Source organism: Chionomys nivalis, chromosome 10, assembly GCF_950005125.1.
Source record: "Chionomys nivalis chromosome 10, mChiNiv1.1, whole genome shotgun sequence".
NCBI lineage: Eukaryota > Metazoa > Chordata > Mammalia > Rodentia > Cricetidae > Chionomys > Chionomys nivalis.
Window position 1 is genome coordinate 65,414,600 of NC_080095.1, and position 16,330 is coordinate 65,430,929.

The 16,330-nt window shown below is 46.2% G+C and overlaps 1 protein-coding gene and 1 non-coding gene across 3 annotated transcripts in view; both read left to right on the plus strand.

The window, feature by feature from the left end:
- Snx6 (sorting nexin 6) overlaps nucleotides 1–11,374 on the plus strand; it is a 37,866-nt gene extending 26,492 nt beyond the window's left edge. For both annotated transcript variants that reach the window (XM_057783154.1, XM_057783155.1), the window contains 6 exons: nucleotides 499–574; nucleotides 3,101–3,140; nucleotides 6,060–6,146; nucleotides 7,515–7,674; nucleotides 7,750–7,835; nucleotides 9,815–11,374. In XM_057783154.1, coding sequence (XP_057639137.1) covers nucleotides 499–574; nucleotides 3,101–3,140; nucleotides 6,060–6,146; nucleotides 7,515–7,674; nucleotides 7,750–7,835; nucleotides 9,815–9,868 — 503 coding nt within the window. In that variant the 3' untranslated portion in view covers nucleotides 9,869–11,374. The remainder of the gene's footprint in view (nucleotides 1–498; nucleotides 575–3,100; nucleotides 3,141–6,059; nucleotides 6,147–7,514; nucleotides 7,675–7,749; nucleotides 7,836–9,814) is intronic.
- Nucleotides 11,375–15,415: 4,041 nt separating this feature from the next.
- LOC130883208 (U1 spliceosomal RNA) lies at nucleotides 15,416–15,579 on the plus strand. Its single transcript, XR_009057910.1, has one exon. It is a non-coding gene; the product is annotated as a U1 spliceosomal RNA (small nuclear RNA).
- The last annotated feature ends 751 nt before the right edge of the window (nucleotides 15,580–16,330 follow it).

Genomic DNA, 16,330 nt, shown 5'->3' on the forward strand with positions numbered 1-16,330 from the left:
AAATCCTTTTTAGGTTGATTTTGCCACCTTATGACTTAAATATTTAGTGATATCTATTCCAGAAACCCAAACTCTTTTGGTTTGCAAGACCTTGACTTCCAAAATATTTCCAGTTTTTCTGTCTTCACTTCATCCACCCGCCTTTGTCTCTAATGGTACTGAATCCCACCTGCTCTGACTGAGTGTGCTGTTCCCCTTGTGCCTGTGACCTTCCCAGACACCTGTGTGCCCGCTCTTCACCTGGTAAAGGTCTGTTCCTCCTGATCACTTCAGTTCATTCTTTGTTTCCGTAGTCTTCTCCCCTTAGGCAGCATTACACTCTTCTCCTAAAGCAGTTCTTACATGTCTGATTTATCCATCACACTGCATTACAGTTGCTTGTATTATTTTCTTTACTAGGTATCTTATATTACTTTTGCAGATAGATAAGTATTTTTAAATCAACAAGTTAATATATTATTAAAACTTGATTTTTAATTCTTAAAACTTTCTCTGTAGGTGCTGCTGATGATTACAATAGAATTGGGTCTTCATTATATGCTTTAGGAACTCAGGACTCTACAGATATATGCAAGTAAGGACTATAGTTAAAACATGAATGTAAGTAAAGCAGAGGAAAAAGGAAATGGTGCTGTAATTTACGTACATATTTTAGAATATTTTTATCGACCCATTTGTGATAAACTGGGTTTTTTATTATAATAAATGGTTGATTTCTTTTTTTGCCTTCTCATTCTCTAATTATTATTCTAAAATAATTCAACACTTCAGGCTGGGCATGGTATTGCATGCCTTTAATCTCAGCAGCTAGGAAGCAAAGGCAGGCAGATAGATGTGAGTTTGAGGCTAGCCTGATCTACATAATTAGTTCTAGTTCAGCCATGGCTACATAGTGAAACCTTGCCTATAAATAAATATTGAACATTTCACAAATTTGCTATATATTTCATTGGAAGTCAAACTTTTTTTTCAGTTAAAGTAGTCTACCACAGAGCCAGTTGCTCCCTCCAGCTGCACCCACCCCCCCACTTTGTCACAAGGTCAAACAGGCTACAAACTTGCTATGTAGCCAAGAATGACTGTGGTGTCTGGATTCTCCTGCCTCTGCTACCTGAATGGTGGCTATTGGAATTTATAGGCACACATCGCCATTCCTAACATTCCAGTTAACTATTAAGCAACAACAAAAATTTCTGTTTATTTTGTGTATGTGTGTGTGTGTATGTGTATGTATTATGCTAGGGATGTATATCAGAGCAGATCATGTAATTGAGGCTAAAATTAGTCTGATATACATGACACTTTGTCTCAAATAGAAAAACAAAACACACACTTAGGGCAGATGTGATATACTTCTCATCCCAGGGCCTGGGAGGCTAACAACAGTTTTGAGTTTAGGCCAGCCTAGACTACATAGTAAGACCCTGTCTCATAAAAACAAAAGAGAAGGAAGAAAATTAATCTTGGAACTGGAGAAATGGCTCAGTTTGGTTCCTAGCACAACCACCTGTTTTCGAGTTCCAACACCCTCTCCTGCACATCTATGGCATACTCCACAGCATACCTGTGTATAGATTTAAAATTTTATATGTGGGGGGCTGGAGAGATGGCTCAGCGGTTAAGAGCACTGCCTGCTCTTCCAAAGGTCCTGAGTTCAATTCCCAGCAACCACATGGTGGCTCACAACCATCTGTAATGGGGTCTGGTGCCCTCTTCTGGCCAGCAGGCATACACACAGACAGAATATTGTACACATAATAAATAAATAAATTTAAAAAAAAAATAAAATTTTATGTGTACTTACATGCAAACAGAATACCCACACATATAAAAACAATTTGGGGGGGGGGGGCTGGGTGGTGGTGGCATTTAATCCCAGCACAGGCAGGTGGACCTCTGTGAGTTCGAGGCCAGCCTGGTCTACAAGAACTAGTTCCAGGACAAGCTCCAAAACTACAGAGAAACCCTGCCTAAAAAAAAAAAAAAAAGGCAGGAGTGTGTGTGTGTGTATTCTTTGTATATTCTATATATCTACATACATATTTTTCTTTTCCTTTGTATGTATGTGTGTCTGTGTGAATGTATGAAACCAATGTGCTAGTGCTCTCGAAGGCCAAATAGTGTGTCTAAGGCTGGAGTTACAGGTTATTGTGAGTTGCCTGACATGGGTGCTGTAAACAGAACTCAGGTCCTCTGGAACAGTAGCAAGGCTCTTAACTGCTGAGCCATCTGCTCCAGGCCCCTTCTACTCCACCCTCTTTTTGTTGAGATGAGTCTTTTTGTGTAACTCTTGCTGGCCTTGAAGTCACAGAGAACCAACTGCCTGCTTCTGCCCCCTGAGTGTTGGGAATCAAAGGTATAGCCTACTGGCTCAGCCTGGAATGTTTTAAAACTGATAGGAGACTTGCCACACTGTGTATTTGAATGTGAATTCTGAGGTAGCAATTGGTTATTCATTTTTGTTTTCGGAACAAATTTGCTATATCTGGAAATGTTTAAACTGGGGCTGTAGCTTGGTGGTAGAACCCTTAGCTAGCATGCATGAGACCCTGGGCTCAATTTTAATGCTAAAAATAAATAACCAACAGTATTATCAGATTAATCTAAGAACTGTTCCATCTTAAGTGTTTTCCTTTAACTGCTCTTTTAAAAAAAAATAACATTAAACTCTGTGTGTGTGTCTGTATCTCACTGTATCTCTGGTTAATTGTCTTTGTAGACCAGGCTGGAATGGAACTCACAGAGATCCACCTGCCTCTGTCTCCTGAGTGTTGGGATTAAAGGTGTGTGTCCAGGCCTGGCTATTTATTTATCTGGCATGGGGCACACATGTAACAGTGTGAGTGTAGCCATCAGAGAGCAGCTTGTGGGGGTCTGTTCTCTCCTGACACCATATGGATTCTAGGGAATCAAAAGAGTGATATTCTGGGGATTTTAAATAAACAGTTTAAACCTTGACGTCTTTGGTTAACAAGATCATTGGGTGCCTTCTGTGATGAAACAGGAATGTCTTTCATTAATATGGTTTGGGGTTATTGTTATTATTAAGGTGGAAAATGCATCAGATGCTGCTTCTGATGACAATATTTTTCCCTTGCAGGTTTTTCCTCAAAGTTTCAGAACTGTTTGATAAAACCAGAGTAAGTATGAGTTTGAGGACTGCTGCACAGAGCTGTGCTTGTGTTAGCAGAATTGTATTGTTCTCTGAAACGGTGCCACACACGAGGTGCTGCCACACGCCTTGTGACAGATAAAATGACATTATGTCAGCAGTGGCGAGTCACACCAGTATCCTAGCACTCAGAAAGCTGAAGCAGGAGGATTCTGATTTCAAGACTGAACCTACATATGACCTATCTCCCCTTACCCCCCCCCAATATTTTTTTTTTTTTTTAATTAGAACCAGTGAGGTGGCTCAGGGGTTAAAGGCCTTTGCTGTCATGACCTGAGTTTGAGCCTTAGAACCCACATGGTAGAAGAAGAGAACCAACTTCTAAAGGCTGACCTCTGACCTTTAGCATTAGCACTGTGGCACAGTTAGTACCACATTTTGCTCCCACTAGAATGAATGGGAACATTCAGGTTGCTCAAACTTGGTGGTTTTTTTTTTTTTGTTTTGTTTTAATTTTTTAGAAGTTTATCACTTATTGATTTTTTTTTTTTTTAAGTGCATTGATGTTTGCCGTGGGTATCGGGTCCCCTGTAACTGGAATTACAGACAGTTGTGAGCTGCCATGTGGATGCTGGGAATTGATCCTAGGTCCTTTGAAAGAGCAGACAGTGCTCTTAACCTCTGAGCCATCTTTCCAGCTCCAACTTGTTTTTTTTTTTTTTTTTTTTTTAACCTGTGTTTTAGCTACTCAGTGAGCATGCCTTTAAGAAAAAACAAAGCAGCTAGGCCATGGTGGCACACTCCTTTAATCCCAGCAGTTCGAGGCCAGCCTGGTCTATAGACTTACTCCATAGCTACTGGGAAACCCAGTCTTGAAAATCCGAAAAGAAAAACAATTTTAACAGTTTTAGTTATTTATTTTTGAGTCAGGGTCTAGCTCAAGCTAGCTTTGAACTCTTTATTACCAAGTTTTCCACCTCTTAAATGCTGGCTTGTAAGTGTGCACCACTATATGTGACCTAGTTTCAGATTTAGAGAAAAAAATATAGAACAGTAGAAAAGTTACGTAAGCATCACCAAGTTTCCCTGAAAATGAACATTTTTCTGTAGGTTACAACTTTTTCTTCCTAATGTTCAAGTTCAGCTGTGTTGTGTCCTTGTATGCATCTCAGTGCTTTTTTTAAAAAAAATATTTATTTATTTATAATGTATACAATATTCTGTCTGTGTGTATGCCTGAAGGCCAGAAGAGGGCACCAGACCTCTTTACAGATGGTTGTGAGCCACCATGTGGTTGCTGGGAATTGAACTCAGGACCTTTGGAAGAACAGGCCATGCTCTTAACCACTGAGCCATCTCTCCAGCCCCCTCAGTTCTTTTTTTAAGCATAACTTTTTTAATATGTGTAGCTAAAAATGAAAAGGAAAAAAAGAAGAAAGGAAAAGCCAGGCAGTGGTGGCTCACACCTCTAACTCCAGCACTTGGGAGAAAGAGGTAGACAAATCTCTAAGTTTGAGACCAGTCTAATCTACAAAGCAAGTTCCATGATAGACAGGGCTATACAGAGAAACCCTGATTGTCTTTCTTAATGTAACCAAATACAGATTTCTTCACTGATTTTTAAGTAAGTAAGTGACTTTCTGTGGTCTAACAAGTCAGGAAACATATTTAGTTTCTTATTGAATTTAACCAATATAAAACATCTCTTGGCTGGAGCCATGGCTCAGCAGTTAAGAATACTTACTACCTGCTCCTCCAAAGGTTCAGAGGTCAATTCCCAGCAACTACATGGTAGCTCACAACCATCTGTAATGAGATCTGGTGCCCTCTTCTGGGGCGTGTGTGCAGGCATACACGAAGGTAGAACACTGTATACATAATAAATAAATTCAAACAAATAAACAAAAAACATCTCTCAGGTCAAATGTGGTGGCACACATTTAATCCTAGCGCTTAGGAATCAGAAGTTGAGTGTATAGTGAGCACTATCTCAAAAAGAGAGAACTGGGAGGAGCTGGTGATGATGGCTCAGTATCTAAAGTCTTTCCAAGATTCCTGGGACCCATGCATAGTTGAAAGCAGGAAGCAAACTCACAAATGTTGCTCTCTGACCTCTGTATGTCACAGCATGTGCATTCACACACACTTAATACATGCACTCACTAAAATATACATTAATAATATTTAAAAATAAACACCCCCTCCAAATTATCTAAACCAGATGTGATGGAACATGCCTGTAATCTAAGCACTTGAAGGCTGGGGCAGGAGAATCATGAGTTCTAGGCTCTCCTGGGCTATATAGTGAGACATTTTCTCAAAAACATTACCCTTTATCCTCATTTCTTTTGTCTTGTTTTGTTGTGGTTTTTTTTTTTGGGGGGGGTTGTTCTTTGAGGCAGGATTTCAGGCTGGCTTTGAATTCAGAGATCTGCCTGCCTCTGCCTCCTGCCTGAGTGCTGGGATTAAAGGCGTGCGCCACCACCACCTGGCAGAGTTCTCTTCCCTTCCATCTCCTCGAATTCCTTCGTTTGTTGGTGAGCACCTGTCAGTTGCCATTGCAGTGTTAAGGAAGCCAAGTTTCCAAGTGTAGAATTTTTTTCATAAATTCATGATTTTTCTGTTCATTTCTTGTTGGAATTTTGAAAGATGCCCAGATAAAGCAGAGCGGGTTCTGTAGTTCCTCAACATCTCTATGCTTGCATTAAAAATATTTTTTATGCCGGGCGGTGGTGGCGCACGCCTTTAATCCCAGCACTCGGGAGGCAGAGGCAGGCGGATCTCTGTGAGTTCGAGACCAGCCTGGTCTACAAGAGCTAGTTCCAGGACAGGCTCCAAAACCACAGAGAAACCCTGTCTCAAAAAAAAAAAAAAAAAAAAAAAAAAGAAAAATATTTTTTATTTAGAGCAGAATGTAACATGATTTAATGCCATTTCCTCTTTTTAGAAAATAGAGGCCCGAGTGTCTGCTGACGAGGACCTCAAGCTGTCTGACCTGCTGAAGTACTACTTACGGGAGTCTCAAGCAGCTAAGGTAACTGGTTCGTTTGCAGAGGTTACTGGATGTAAGGTTGTGAGAGCGGATTCTGGGATTAGTAGATTTTCAAGATGTGTGTGGTGCTATGTGCTGGCTGAGATCCCAGGCAGGAGAAATGAGGTGCGCTAGCTTGGGTTGTGCCGTGAGACCTTGTCTCAAAAAGAAATGGTACAGGGAATTCCTTTTCTCAGAGCCAGGCTCGGTGTAAGGAGACAGGTGGATCTCTGTGAGTTCGAGGCCAGTCTGGTCTATAGGGCGCATTCCAGGATAGCTAAGGCTACAAAGGCAAACCCTGTCTCAGGAAAGAAAAAAATAGGGAAAGAAAAAGAGGGAGGGAGGGAGAGAGAGAGAGAAAGATGTGCACCACCACCGTGCTGGCATGAGCCTGGTTCTTGCGTTTATTCTACAACTTAGCTACATCTCCGGCCCAGTTATTCACTTCTGGAGGCTTTATTATAAAATGTGGTTGAAGTAAATCTTTTCAGCGCATATACTAAAATTGAAATAGACTAGCGTGACCCTGTATAAGGACGGCTTCAAATTTGTGAATCCTTCCTCTGGGGATGTTGAGATGGAGTGACAGGCTCTAACTGGATTGCCATGACTGCCTTCGACTCCCAGACATCTGTCTTCCTTGGCCTCCCCAGTGCTTGGATCAAAGGCATGCACCAGCACACCCAGCTCAATATTTTTTTAAGTCTATCTTGGAGATCAGCATTTACCTTTTAATAATTATTACAGAATTTTAATGTTTCTTGTTTTTTGTTTTGTTTTTGTTTCCTTCAAAAGAAGGAAGAAATCCGCTGAGTATGGTAGCCCTCAACTTTAATCCCAGCTGAGGTTAAGTCTGGGAGGGCAGAGCAGGTATATCTCTGAGTGCCAGGGCATGTAGGGCTACATAGTCAAAAGATTTTGTCTCACAAAAAGAAGGGTGGTGGGATGGAGGTATGAATTAGGCCTGTTGTGGTTCATGCTAGTAATCCTGGCCCTTGGAAAGTGGAGACTGAGGATCAGGAGTTCAAAATCATCTTGAGTCTTGTAATAAGTTTGAAACTATCCTGACTTCTTGAGACCCTGTCCAGGTCCAGATGGGCAAGTGCGTGGAGGTGGAAAGCTGAGCGGGAGTTTCCGTGTTGAGCAGCGGATGGTGTCTAAATGGACCAGGCGCTTATACAGTGTGCACATAGCACAAGCCCTGGGTTGTTTATTTTAAATGCATGAGTTGTAGAGTATGTGAATTCTGCTTTCATTAAGCTATTATTTATTTTAAAAAAGCATTTAGTGGTGAAGCGTGAGGCCCTTCGTGCCCCAGAACAGTTAGAAGTTCCCGCTGGTTTCATCTGACTGCAATGTTCTGTTTTGCAGGACCTCCTCTACAGAAGGTCGAGGTCACTGGTGGACTACGAAAATGCCAATAAAGCACTGGACAAGGCAAGAGCAAAAAACAAAGATGTCCTACAGGCGGAAACGTCCCAACAGTTGTGCTGTCAGAAGTTTGAAAAAATATCTGAATCTGCAAAACAAGGTACTGTCGACACGCATTTCGTGCAAGCCATGCATTGTGATGGTGTCATGCTGATTCTTGTGTTTCTGTTCACAGAACTGATAGATTTTAAGACAAGAAGAGTTGCTGCGTTCAGAAAAAATTTAGTGGAGCTTGCAGAACTAGAACTAAAACATGCAAAGGTATTGTCGTTAAATATTTAATCATTTAAATTTTAAACTGAGTCAGATATAAAATAGATGCTCATCCTTAGATCAACCTCCTACGGGAGATTGACACAACTGTCCTTGGTTTACTTGGATGTTATTTCTACTGTGTGTGTGTGTGTGAGAGAGAGAGAGAGAGAGAGAGAGAGAGAGAGAGAGAGAGAGAGAGAGAGAGAGAGAGAGAGAGAGAGGAGAGAGAGAGAGAGGAGAGAGAGAGAGAGGAGAGAGAGACCGAGACCGAGACCTGTAAAGGTCAGAGGACACCTTTGGGATTTTGCTTCTCCCCTTGTATAAGTTTGCAGATTGAACTCAGGGCTGCTGCTCATGCAGTAAGTGCTCTTACGTGATTGGCCCTCTCACTGGCCTTCTTTGGGGTTTTGTTATTTTGAGTACTAGATTGTGTGTGGGGTTCTGTGTGTGCTTCCCAGCACTCTGTCACTAAGCTACATTCCCATCCTGACAGAATGGAATTAGGTTGGTTGTTTGCTGTTGCTGAGGCAGCTTCTCACTCTTCATACTGGGCTAAGCTCATTAAGTTGATGAGGCTGACCTTGGACTCAGTGACCTTCCTGCTTCATCCTCTTGGGAGGTTGTTCTGTGACCTCCACACATATTCAAGACATACATAAATACCCATGCATAGATACACAGAAAAAAAACAAAAACACTACCTGTAGGATGCACTGAAGAAGCAGAGACAGGGTCAGAAGTTCAAGGCCAGCTGATAACCGTGGATCTGGGGGGCTGACACAGCTGTTAAGATCACTTGCTGCCCTTCCAAAGACTGGAGTTTGGTTCTCAGTACCTACATCAGATAGCTCATGATCATCCTAACTCCTCATCCAAAAAATACGTTGGGTGTGTGTGGTGTACACTGCCCCCCAACTACACACATATAAAAACATCTTTTTTTTTTTTTTTTTTTTTTTTGTGGAGGTGGTGGTTTATGGTTTGTTTTTGGCTTTTTGAGCCTGGGTTTCTTTGTGTGGCCTTGGCTGTCTTAGAACTAGTTGTTGTAGACCAGGCTGGCCTCTAACTCACAGAGATCTGCTTGCCTCTGCCTCCCAAGTGCTGAACTAAAGGCTTGCACCACCACCGCCCGGCTTTGAAAGGTTTCTTAGTTGGTGTTCTATTGCTATGAAGAGATCCGTGACCACAGCAGCACTTGTAAAGGAAAACATGTAATTGGGGCTGGTATATAGAGGTTTCTTTAGTTCATTGTCATCAAAGCATAACCCATGGCGTTGGCAGTCGGACATGGTGCCGGAGAGGCAGCCAAGAGTTCTGTATCTGCATCTGAGGCAGCAGAGAGAGCCATTGGGCCTGGCTTGGGCATTTGAAACTCCTAATGCCACTCCCTATTCAAATATGAGTCCATGGGAGTCATTCTTCTTCAAACCACTACAGTTAGGTGTGGGGGAGTTGTGGCAGGGTCTCTATGGAGTCCTGGCTAAGCCCCCCCCCATTTTTTAAAAATTCAGATTATGTAAACCAATAATACTAGTCTAAGTAGAAATTTATTTGGTGAAAAAGGTGGTACTTTGTGACTTTGTGTCTTTAAACTGTCATAGAGTGTTTCTAGCCGGGCGATGGTAGCACACACCTTTAATCCCAGCACTAGGAAGGCAGAGGCAGGCGGATCTCTGTGAGTTCAAGACCAGCCTGATCTACAAGAGCGAGTTCCAGGAACAATTCCAAAAGTACACAGAGAAACCTTGTCTGGAACAACAAACAAACAAGAAAAGTATTTCTAGAATTCTGACACCAGAATACAATTTCTTTTTTCTTTCTTGGTTGCTCAGAGGTGCCTCTGACGGCAGTGGGTAAACCTGTGGTGCCCAGACATACGTGCAGGCAGAACACCCATTCATATCACAACTATAAAAAGTACGACGACTCTTTCAAGTTATTGGGACTAAAGAAATTGATGGTTAATTTCATTTCCTCCCTTCTAGGGCAACCTCCAGTTGCTGCAGAACTGCCTTGCAGTTTTAAATGGAGACACATAGGCCACACTCCGCCTCCTGCTGAAAAGGGCTGCCTTCAAATCTCCTTTGATTTCTTGATGACTCTGGCATCTAAGCTCACTGGGAACAACAGGAACAGCTGGCGAGGTGCATCAGCTCTTCTTCTGAGAGACGATGGAGCAGCAAGGCTCACTGGCCTCAGGGCAGTGGCCTGCCACCCCTGCACTTGACCTTCCAAGAAGCCCAAAGTTCAACTCTCTTTTTTCTTTAAGTAGCCTGTCTTAACTGTGCTTGTTTCCTCCTTACCTTTGAATCACTTGTCCAGTTTTAACATTCTCAAGAGTCCCTTGATCACACAAGATAAAGGTTGCCTTCTGTTTTGTTTTGTTTTTAAGCATCCTGTGCCCTGAGTTCTTTCATGTATCTATGTAAAACATTTAATGAGACTTACTTTGAATTAATGAACGTAGACGTTTTGGGTCAGTTTCTGTGAGTTTTATAAGTATGATTGATCTTTGAAGAAAAGCAGATGCGCTAGTATGTTTGCCTTAAATTTGTGGACTAAACCAACATTGTGAAACGAAATGCCCAGCGATACCAGTGGCGTTTTAACTCCGTCTCCTTGTATCGCTCTGGAATTTGGGGTAGCGATAATAAATCTACTCCAGTGTTATGCTTTACAATGCAGGGTTTTTGTTTTCCTCACCTGATTTCTTTTGAAATGGCCAATTGAACCACGTTCACCGAATGCTTTACCATAGGGCGACCTGGTCTTCTGGGTGCACTAAACAGAAGGGGCAGCTGGACAGAGGCAGACAGTTGGCATTCCCTAAATGCAGGAGCATCATGGTTCACTGGTTCCCGTCCCCAGCTAGCAGAAACAGCTCTGGAGCATGGGGAGGGAAGTGGATTCCCTGGGACTAAAGTTGGTATGCAGCTGGGTTGCCGGGGGGCCAGTGGACCCGTGTCAGGCGTGCCCGGTCTTTTCCATGGGGGCAGACGTGAGCCTCGTTCCCAGCATAAAGTTAGGGCAAATGGACTTACTGTCTTTTCTCAAGTCCTCCCCTATTTGGGAAGCCACGAGGATTTGAGCTGGTCACCCCTGGAACAGATTCCTAGTTTGTTTACAATTTTCCAAGCCGTCCCGAAGGTTGCAGGTCCCCTCGCAGGCAGTTGCCCTGACCCCCACCCACCCAACCAGCCTTTCTTGATGCATGTTCTCTCGCCTCGTGTGCTGGTCCGTGTCCTCTCCCTCTCCGACTGATACTTCCCCGTCCTGTTCAGAGTTGGTTTCCTGTTGTTGGCCGAGAGATCCTTTCCGTCCTTCCTGTTTGTGACCTTCGATGGTAGAAATACACCCACGCGATGGCCGCCGTGGGTGAGTGCAAGCCCAGGAGCCCCTGCTTCTGGACTTGGTCCGGCCCTCCCTCCCCAGCTGCCCTTGTGGCCACAGTCCGGTTTGATTTCTGCCTCCGTTCTCTGCTATAAAGGACATGTTGACCTACCTCACAGGGGTGTTGTGAGGGTTAATAAATGATGGTTCCATGCTTGGGAAATGTGGAAGTGCTATGTAAATAGAGGGGGGGGCAGAGGGCTGTGTTGCTTATTGTATTTTATCAAAGCCGTCTCTTTGAGGGGAGAGAAGTAGAGTGCATGCCTTCCTCTGGTGTGGTTTTGTGAGACCGGGTTTCTCTGTTTAACAGTTCTGGTTGTCCTGGAACTAGCTCTTGTAGACCAGGCTGTCCTCGAACTCACAGAGATCCACCTGCCTCTGCCTCCTGAGTGCTGGAATTAAAGGTGTGCACCACCACCCGACCTCTCCTTTTATATTTTGGAAAGAAATTTTAGATTTTATATTTACTGCTTAGGGATGCTTTTCTATGACCACTGTCTGTGTCCCACGTGTGTGCAGTACCAGAGAAGGGGTGAGATGGGAGAGAAGAGGGCATGGGGTCCCTCGGAAGTGGAGCCTTGTTGTGGGTACTGAGAAGGGAACGGAGGTCTGAGGGAAGAACGAGTTGGCACTCAGTCACCAAAACATCTCTCCAGCAGACGATTGATAGCTACCTGTCTTGGCTTTTTGAGACAGAGTTCTGTGTAGCATTGTCTTACCTGGAACTCTGTAGATCAGGCTGGCCTTGAACTCACAGAGATACCTCCCAAGTGCTGTTATTAAAGGCATGAGTCACCACCGCCAGGTACTGTATGTTTAAATCCCTGTATGTAGTGCATGGGGTCACTACATACAGTGCCGGTGACAGTCAGAGGATGATTCCTGTGAGTCTCATACTAGGTGGACTATGGGAATCAACCAGGCTGCCAGCCACGACAGCAAGTGTGCTTACCTAAGCTGATTTGGCAGGCGCTGGATCTGTGGTTGGAGTGCCTCTTGTGGGGTGGGGGAGGATAGCAGCAGCAGTACGGACTAGCCAGTGGGCCTTGGGTGGATTAGCCAGCGGGCCTTGGGTAGGGGTGTATAACATACAAAATGAGTGGGCAGTGTGCCAGGGTTTCTCACCGGCACCTTGAAAAATAACTTGTAGGGGGCTGGGGAGATGGCTCCGCTGTTGAGAGCACCCGCTACTCTTCCAGAGGTCCTGAGTTCAGTTCCCACCAACCACATGGTGGCTCACAGACATCTATAGTGCGATCTGATGCCCTCTTCTGGCGTGCAGGCCTACATCCAGATAGAGCACTCATATACATAAAATAATGTTTCTAAAACCTGTAGCAGGGCACTGTGGCGCCTGCCTGTAATCTCACAGCTGGGGGAAGTGGGGATGGGTGCTGTGAGGTTAAGGTCAGGTGAGACCATAGGGGAAAACGGGCCTGGGCAAAACAAGGGAGACCAGGTGTGGTGGCATACAGCCTTAACGCCAGCTGTAGCAGGTGCCAACTCTGAGTTTGAGGACAGCCTAGTCTACACAGCAAGTTCCAGGGTAGCCATGGGCTACATAGATGCTGCCCCCTAACCCCAATCCCCACTCCTCCCCCAAATGGTTTGGGGGCAGCAAGGTGGCTCGCAGGGTAAAGGTCACTGCTGCCAAGCCTAACAACCTGAGTTTGATTCCCAAACTGGGGTAGGAGAGAGCTAACTTTCAGAAGACGGCCCTTGACCTGGACACACTCGCTGTGGCACCAACAAGCCCACAATTGGATTAAAGAATGAAACCCAAAGCAAAAAGAACGTCCGGGGCACACTCAGGAAAGTCACTCTGTGCCTGAAGAACGGGTCATTGACTAGCTGGCTGCCAGGCCCTGCAAACACAGCCTCTCTGGACTCACTGCTGTGGGGGCAAACACTGAACATTTACCTGTTATCCGTGGTTTTCCAAGCCCAGAAGCAGACTCTACCTACCAGGCAGGAGGCACAGGACGTGAAGCTGAGCAGTCAAAGCGGCCTTTGACAGCGAGCGTGAAGAAGGACCGACTTGCTGGCTTCTTCGGCCAGTGAGGCTGAAGACTGAGTGAAGGAAAGCCCGGTGCAGAAAACGTACTGAGAGAACCTAGGATTGTTGGATTTTAAAACGCTTCTACTGAGAGCAGGAGTGAGGGCTCATCTGCCAAGAGCCCGTCCTGCTCTTGCAGGGGACCAGCACGGGGTTCTCAGCATCAGCTTTAGGTGGCTCACAGCCGCCTGTAACTCCTGCTCCAGGGTCTCCAGCACGGCAGCGTCTCCTGGACTCTGTGGGTTCCTGCACACAACACACAAGTATATGTACGCTGTTGTGTAGCCTTTTCCTCGAAGACGGAAACTTCTTAAACCAGGAGGAACACAACTACACGACTGAAAATAGCTGCAGGAATTCCCTGAAACTGAGCAGACCCACTAGGCCCCTCCCTCCCCATCAGGCTGGCGAGTGTCACTCTCAGAGAACTAGCTGCAAAAGAGCCTCTGAGAGCCAAGCAGCAGCTTGGAAGCAGGACCCGGCCCAGCTGCCTGGAAGAGGTGTCGATCAACCCAGACACTGGAGGAGACGCTTCCAGCCTGCTTGAGCTGCGTGCAGGTTGTGAGCCATAGATTAGGATCCCAGCGTTTGCGACCTTTCCCCTGTGCTGGGGAGGGCTCCGGTGATGCGACTGACTCGGAGTCATTTCTGTGCCAGGAAGTGACCTCTCACCCATATTCTTATCAGTAACTCCAAGAAAATTCATTGGTTCACCAAGTTGGACTTTGGTGGAATCCATACTTTCGTATGCTGTGGGCACCCCTTCCAGGGTAGTAGGTTTGTGTGTTGCAGCTCCCCGAGAAAAGTCTTCTCAAAACACAACACATAACTAAAAAAAGAAAAAAGAAAAGAAACAGGAAAAGCAGGCTTTGGAATGGAAGGGAGACGAGACACTCCTTGAACTCGGAGTCATATGGTGGAGCATGTCACCCCAAATCCACCTTTTTCCTTTGGAACGGCGAGCAAAACATAAAGAGGTGGCGAAGAGCTCTCTGTTGGGGTTATTTAACCTTGACTGAGGGTAACTAAAAGTGAGCACCTCGGACAGGAAGGATTTTTTTTCTCTCACCCAAGATGTCAGAAGAACCTCTGCACCGCTGTGAAGCAGTCTACCTAACTGTGGCCTCGGGCGTCAAGTCGGTTGTCTGAGCTCCAGACCTCAACCTGATTTCCAAGTAGAACAGCAGGGAGGAGGGAGACTCGGAGCAGGGGCTTTTGAAATTTTTATTTCCTGGCAGATGCTCTCCCTGGCCGAAGCCGATTTAGTGGGGAAAATGGGTCGATATTCTAGGCCAGACTGCAGACCCCACAAGATGACTCAGAAGCTGAGGGAGAGCCAGGCTAGCCTGGGGCCGAATATTAAAGGGGAGGAAGGAAGGAAGGAAAAGGAAAGAAATCACTCCTCCAACGTATGCCAATGGTCTGGGGTCAGTTAGAGGGGGTGAGAGGGCGAGCACGAGGTGGCTCCGCGGGTAAAAACTGCCTAGAGTTACATTCACGCCTGAGAGGACTTCCCCCGGGCCCACGCACCAGCCATCTGGGCCCTCCTCCACTCCTCTCCCCGCTGCCATGAACAGAACGTGAAGAATCAGGACTTCGCAACTGTTAAGATTCCAGGTGAGCCACCGTGGTCAATTTAGTGATTGTTTTTCTGCTTGAGAACTTGTAGCGAGCTCTTCTATGTGAAAGGAAAGTAGTTCTACGGGCCGAGGGTTCAGGTCGACTGGTAGAAAGACTTGCTAGCCTGGCACGTACGATTCCCCCAGTGCGTGATCCCCAGTAGTGGACGAAGCCCACAGCCAGCCGGGGAAAGGGGGAGGAACAAGAGGGGGGGAGAGAGAGGGGGCAGGAGGGGAAAGAGGGGGAGAGAGAGAGAGAAATATAGGTAGGGAGAGATAGGTAAAAAGAGGGGGGAGGAGGCGGGGCGTATGCAGATGAGGTATCGCGCAGTGGCTGCCGGTCCGGCGGTGTCGGCGAGGCACGTCCCCGCAGTGACCGTCCCGCGTGGAGAGGATGGGATGTCCGTGAGGAGCTCGGAGGGCGGCACGAGAGGGCGGCGAGGCGGCGTCGCGAGGGCGGTGACCGTGGGTTATAAGTGCGTGCGTGGTGAGGGAGGGCGCGGTGTTGGGCTGAGGAACTCATACTTACCTGGCAGGGGAGATACCATGATCACGAAGGTGGTTTTCCCAGGGCGAGGCTTATCCATTGCACTCCGGATGTGCTGACCCCTGCGATTTCCCCAAATGCGGGAAACTCGACTGCATAATTTGTGGTAGTGGGGGACTGCGTTCGCGCTCTCCCCTGGTGACTCTGTCGTCTAAATGAAAGGTTTAGTTCCTCAGTTGTTAAGTGGCAGTTGTCGTTAGCATAAAAGTCACTGGGTCCGCGGTTGTGAGGTTTACGTATGTAACACACAGGAACAACTACCATGGGGCCTATTCAAGACCCAGTGTCCTTCGGGGCGCAGTGATAGTCATTTTGGCACGGGAGGAGTCCTATGGGGCCCCTCAGGACCCCCTGAACAGCCTTAGCGTCCCTGCATTGGCCTTCAGGAGCATCTCACTCACCCCCAACCACAGCCTGGACTCTCAAGCGCCCCGTCACCCACTGGCTGTTTAGTTCAACTCCGTCTTTCTCCTGGGGCTCTAGGACCCCGTCCCTCGTCCTGTCAGCTCTTGGCTTCAAGCATCAGCAACCGAACGTCCATCCACCCTGCACAGTGGCCCCTGCGGTCGAGTCGGGAAGCCCCAGAGAGAAGAGGCAGAGAGTCCTTCTTGGCCGACTTCCGGTCCCCATTGGACAGAGTCACTGGAGGACGAGGAGGCAGGCCACGACAGATCCGGGCTTTTTCGTTTCTGTAGTAGCTAAGGTAAATATTAGGATGAAACAGTTGTTTTTCTGGAGGCATTTAGACCTTGAAGAAATCATTGTTTAGAACAGGGATTGGCCAGGCGGTGGTGGCACAGGCCTATAATCCCACACTTGGGAGGCAAGGTAGGAGGATCTCTGAGTTCGGGGCCGGACTGGTCTATAGAGTGAGTTCTAGGACAGCAGG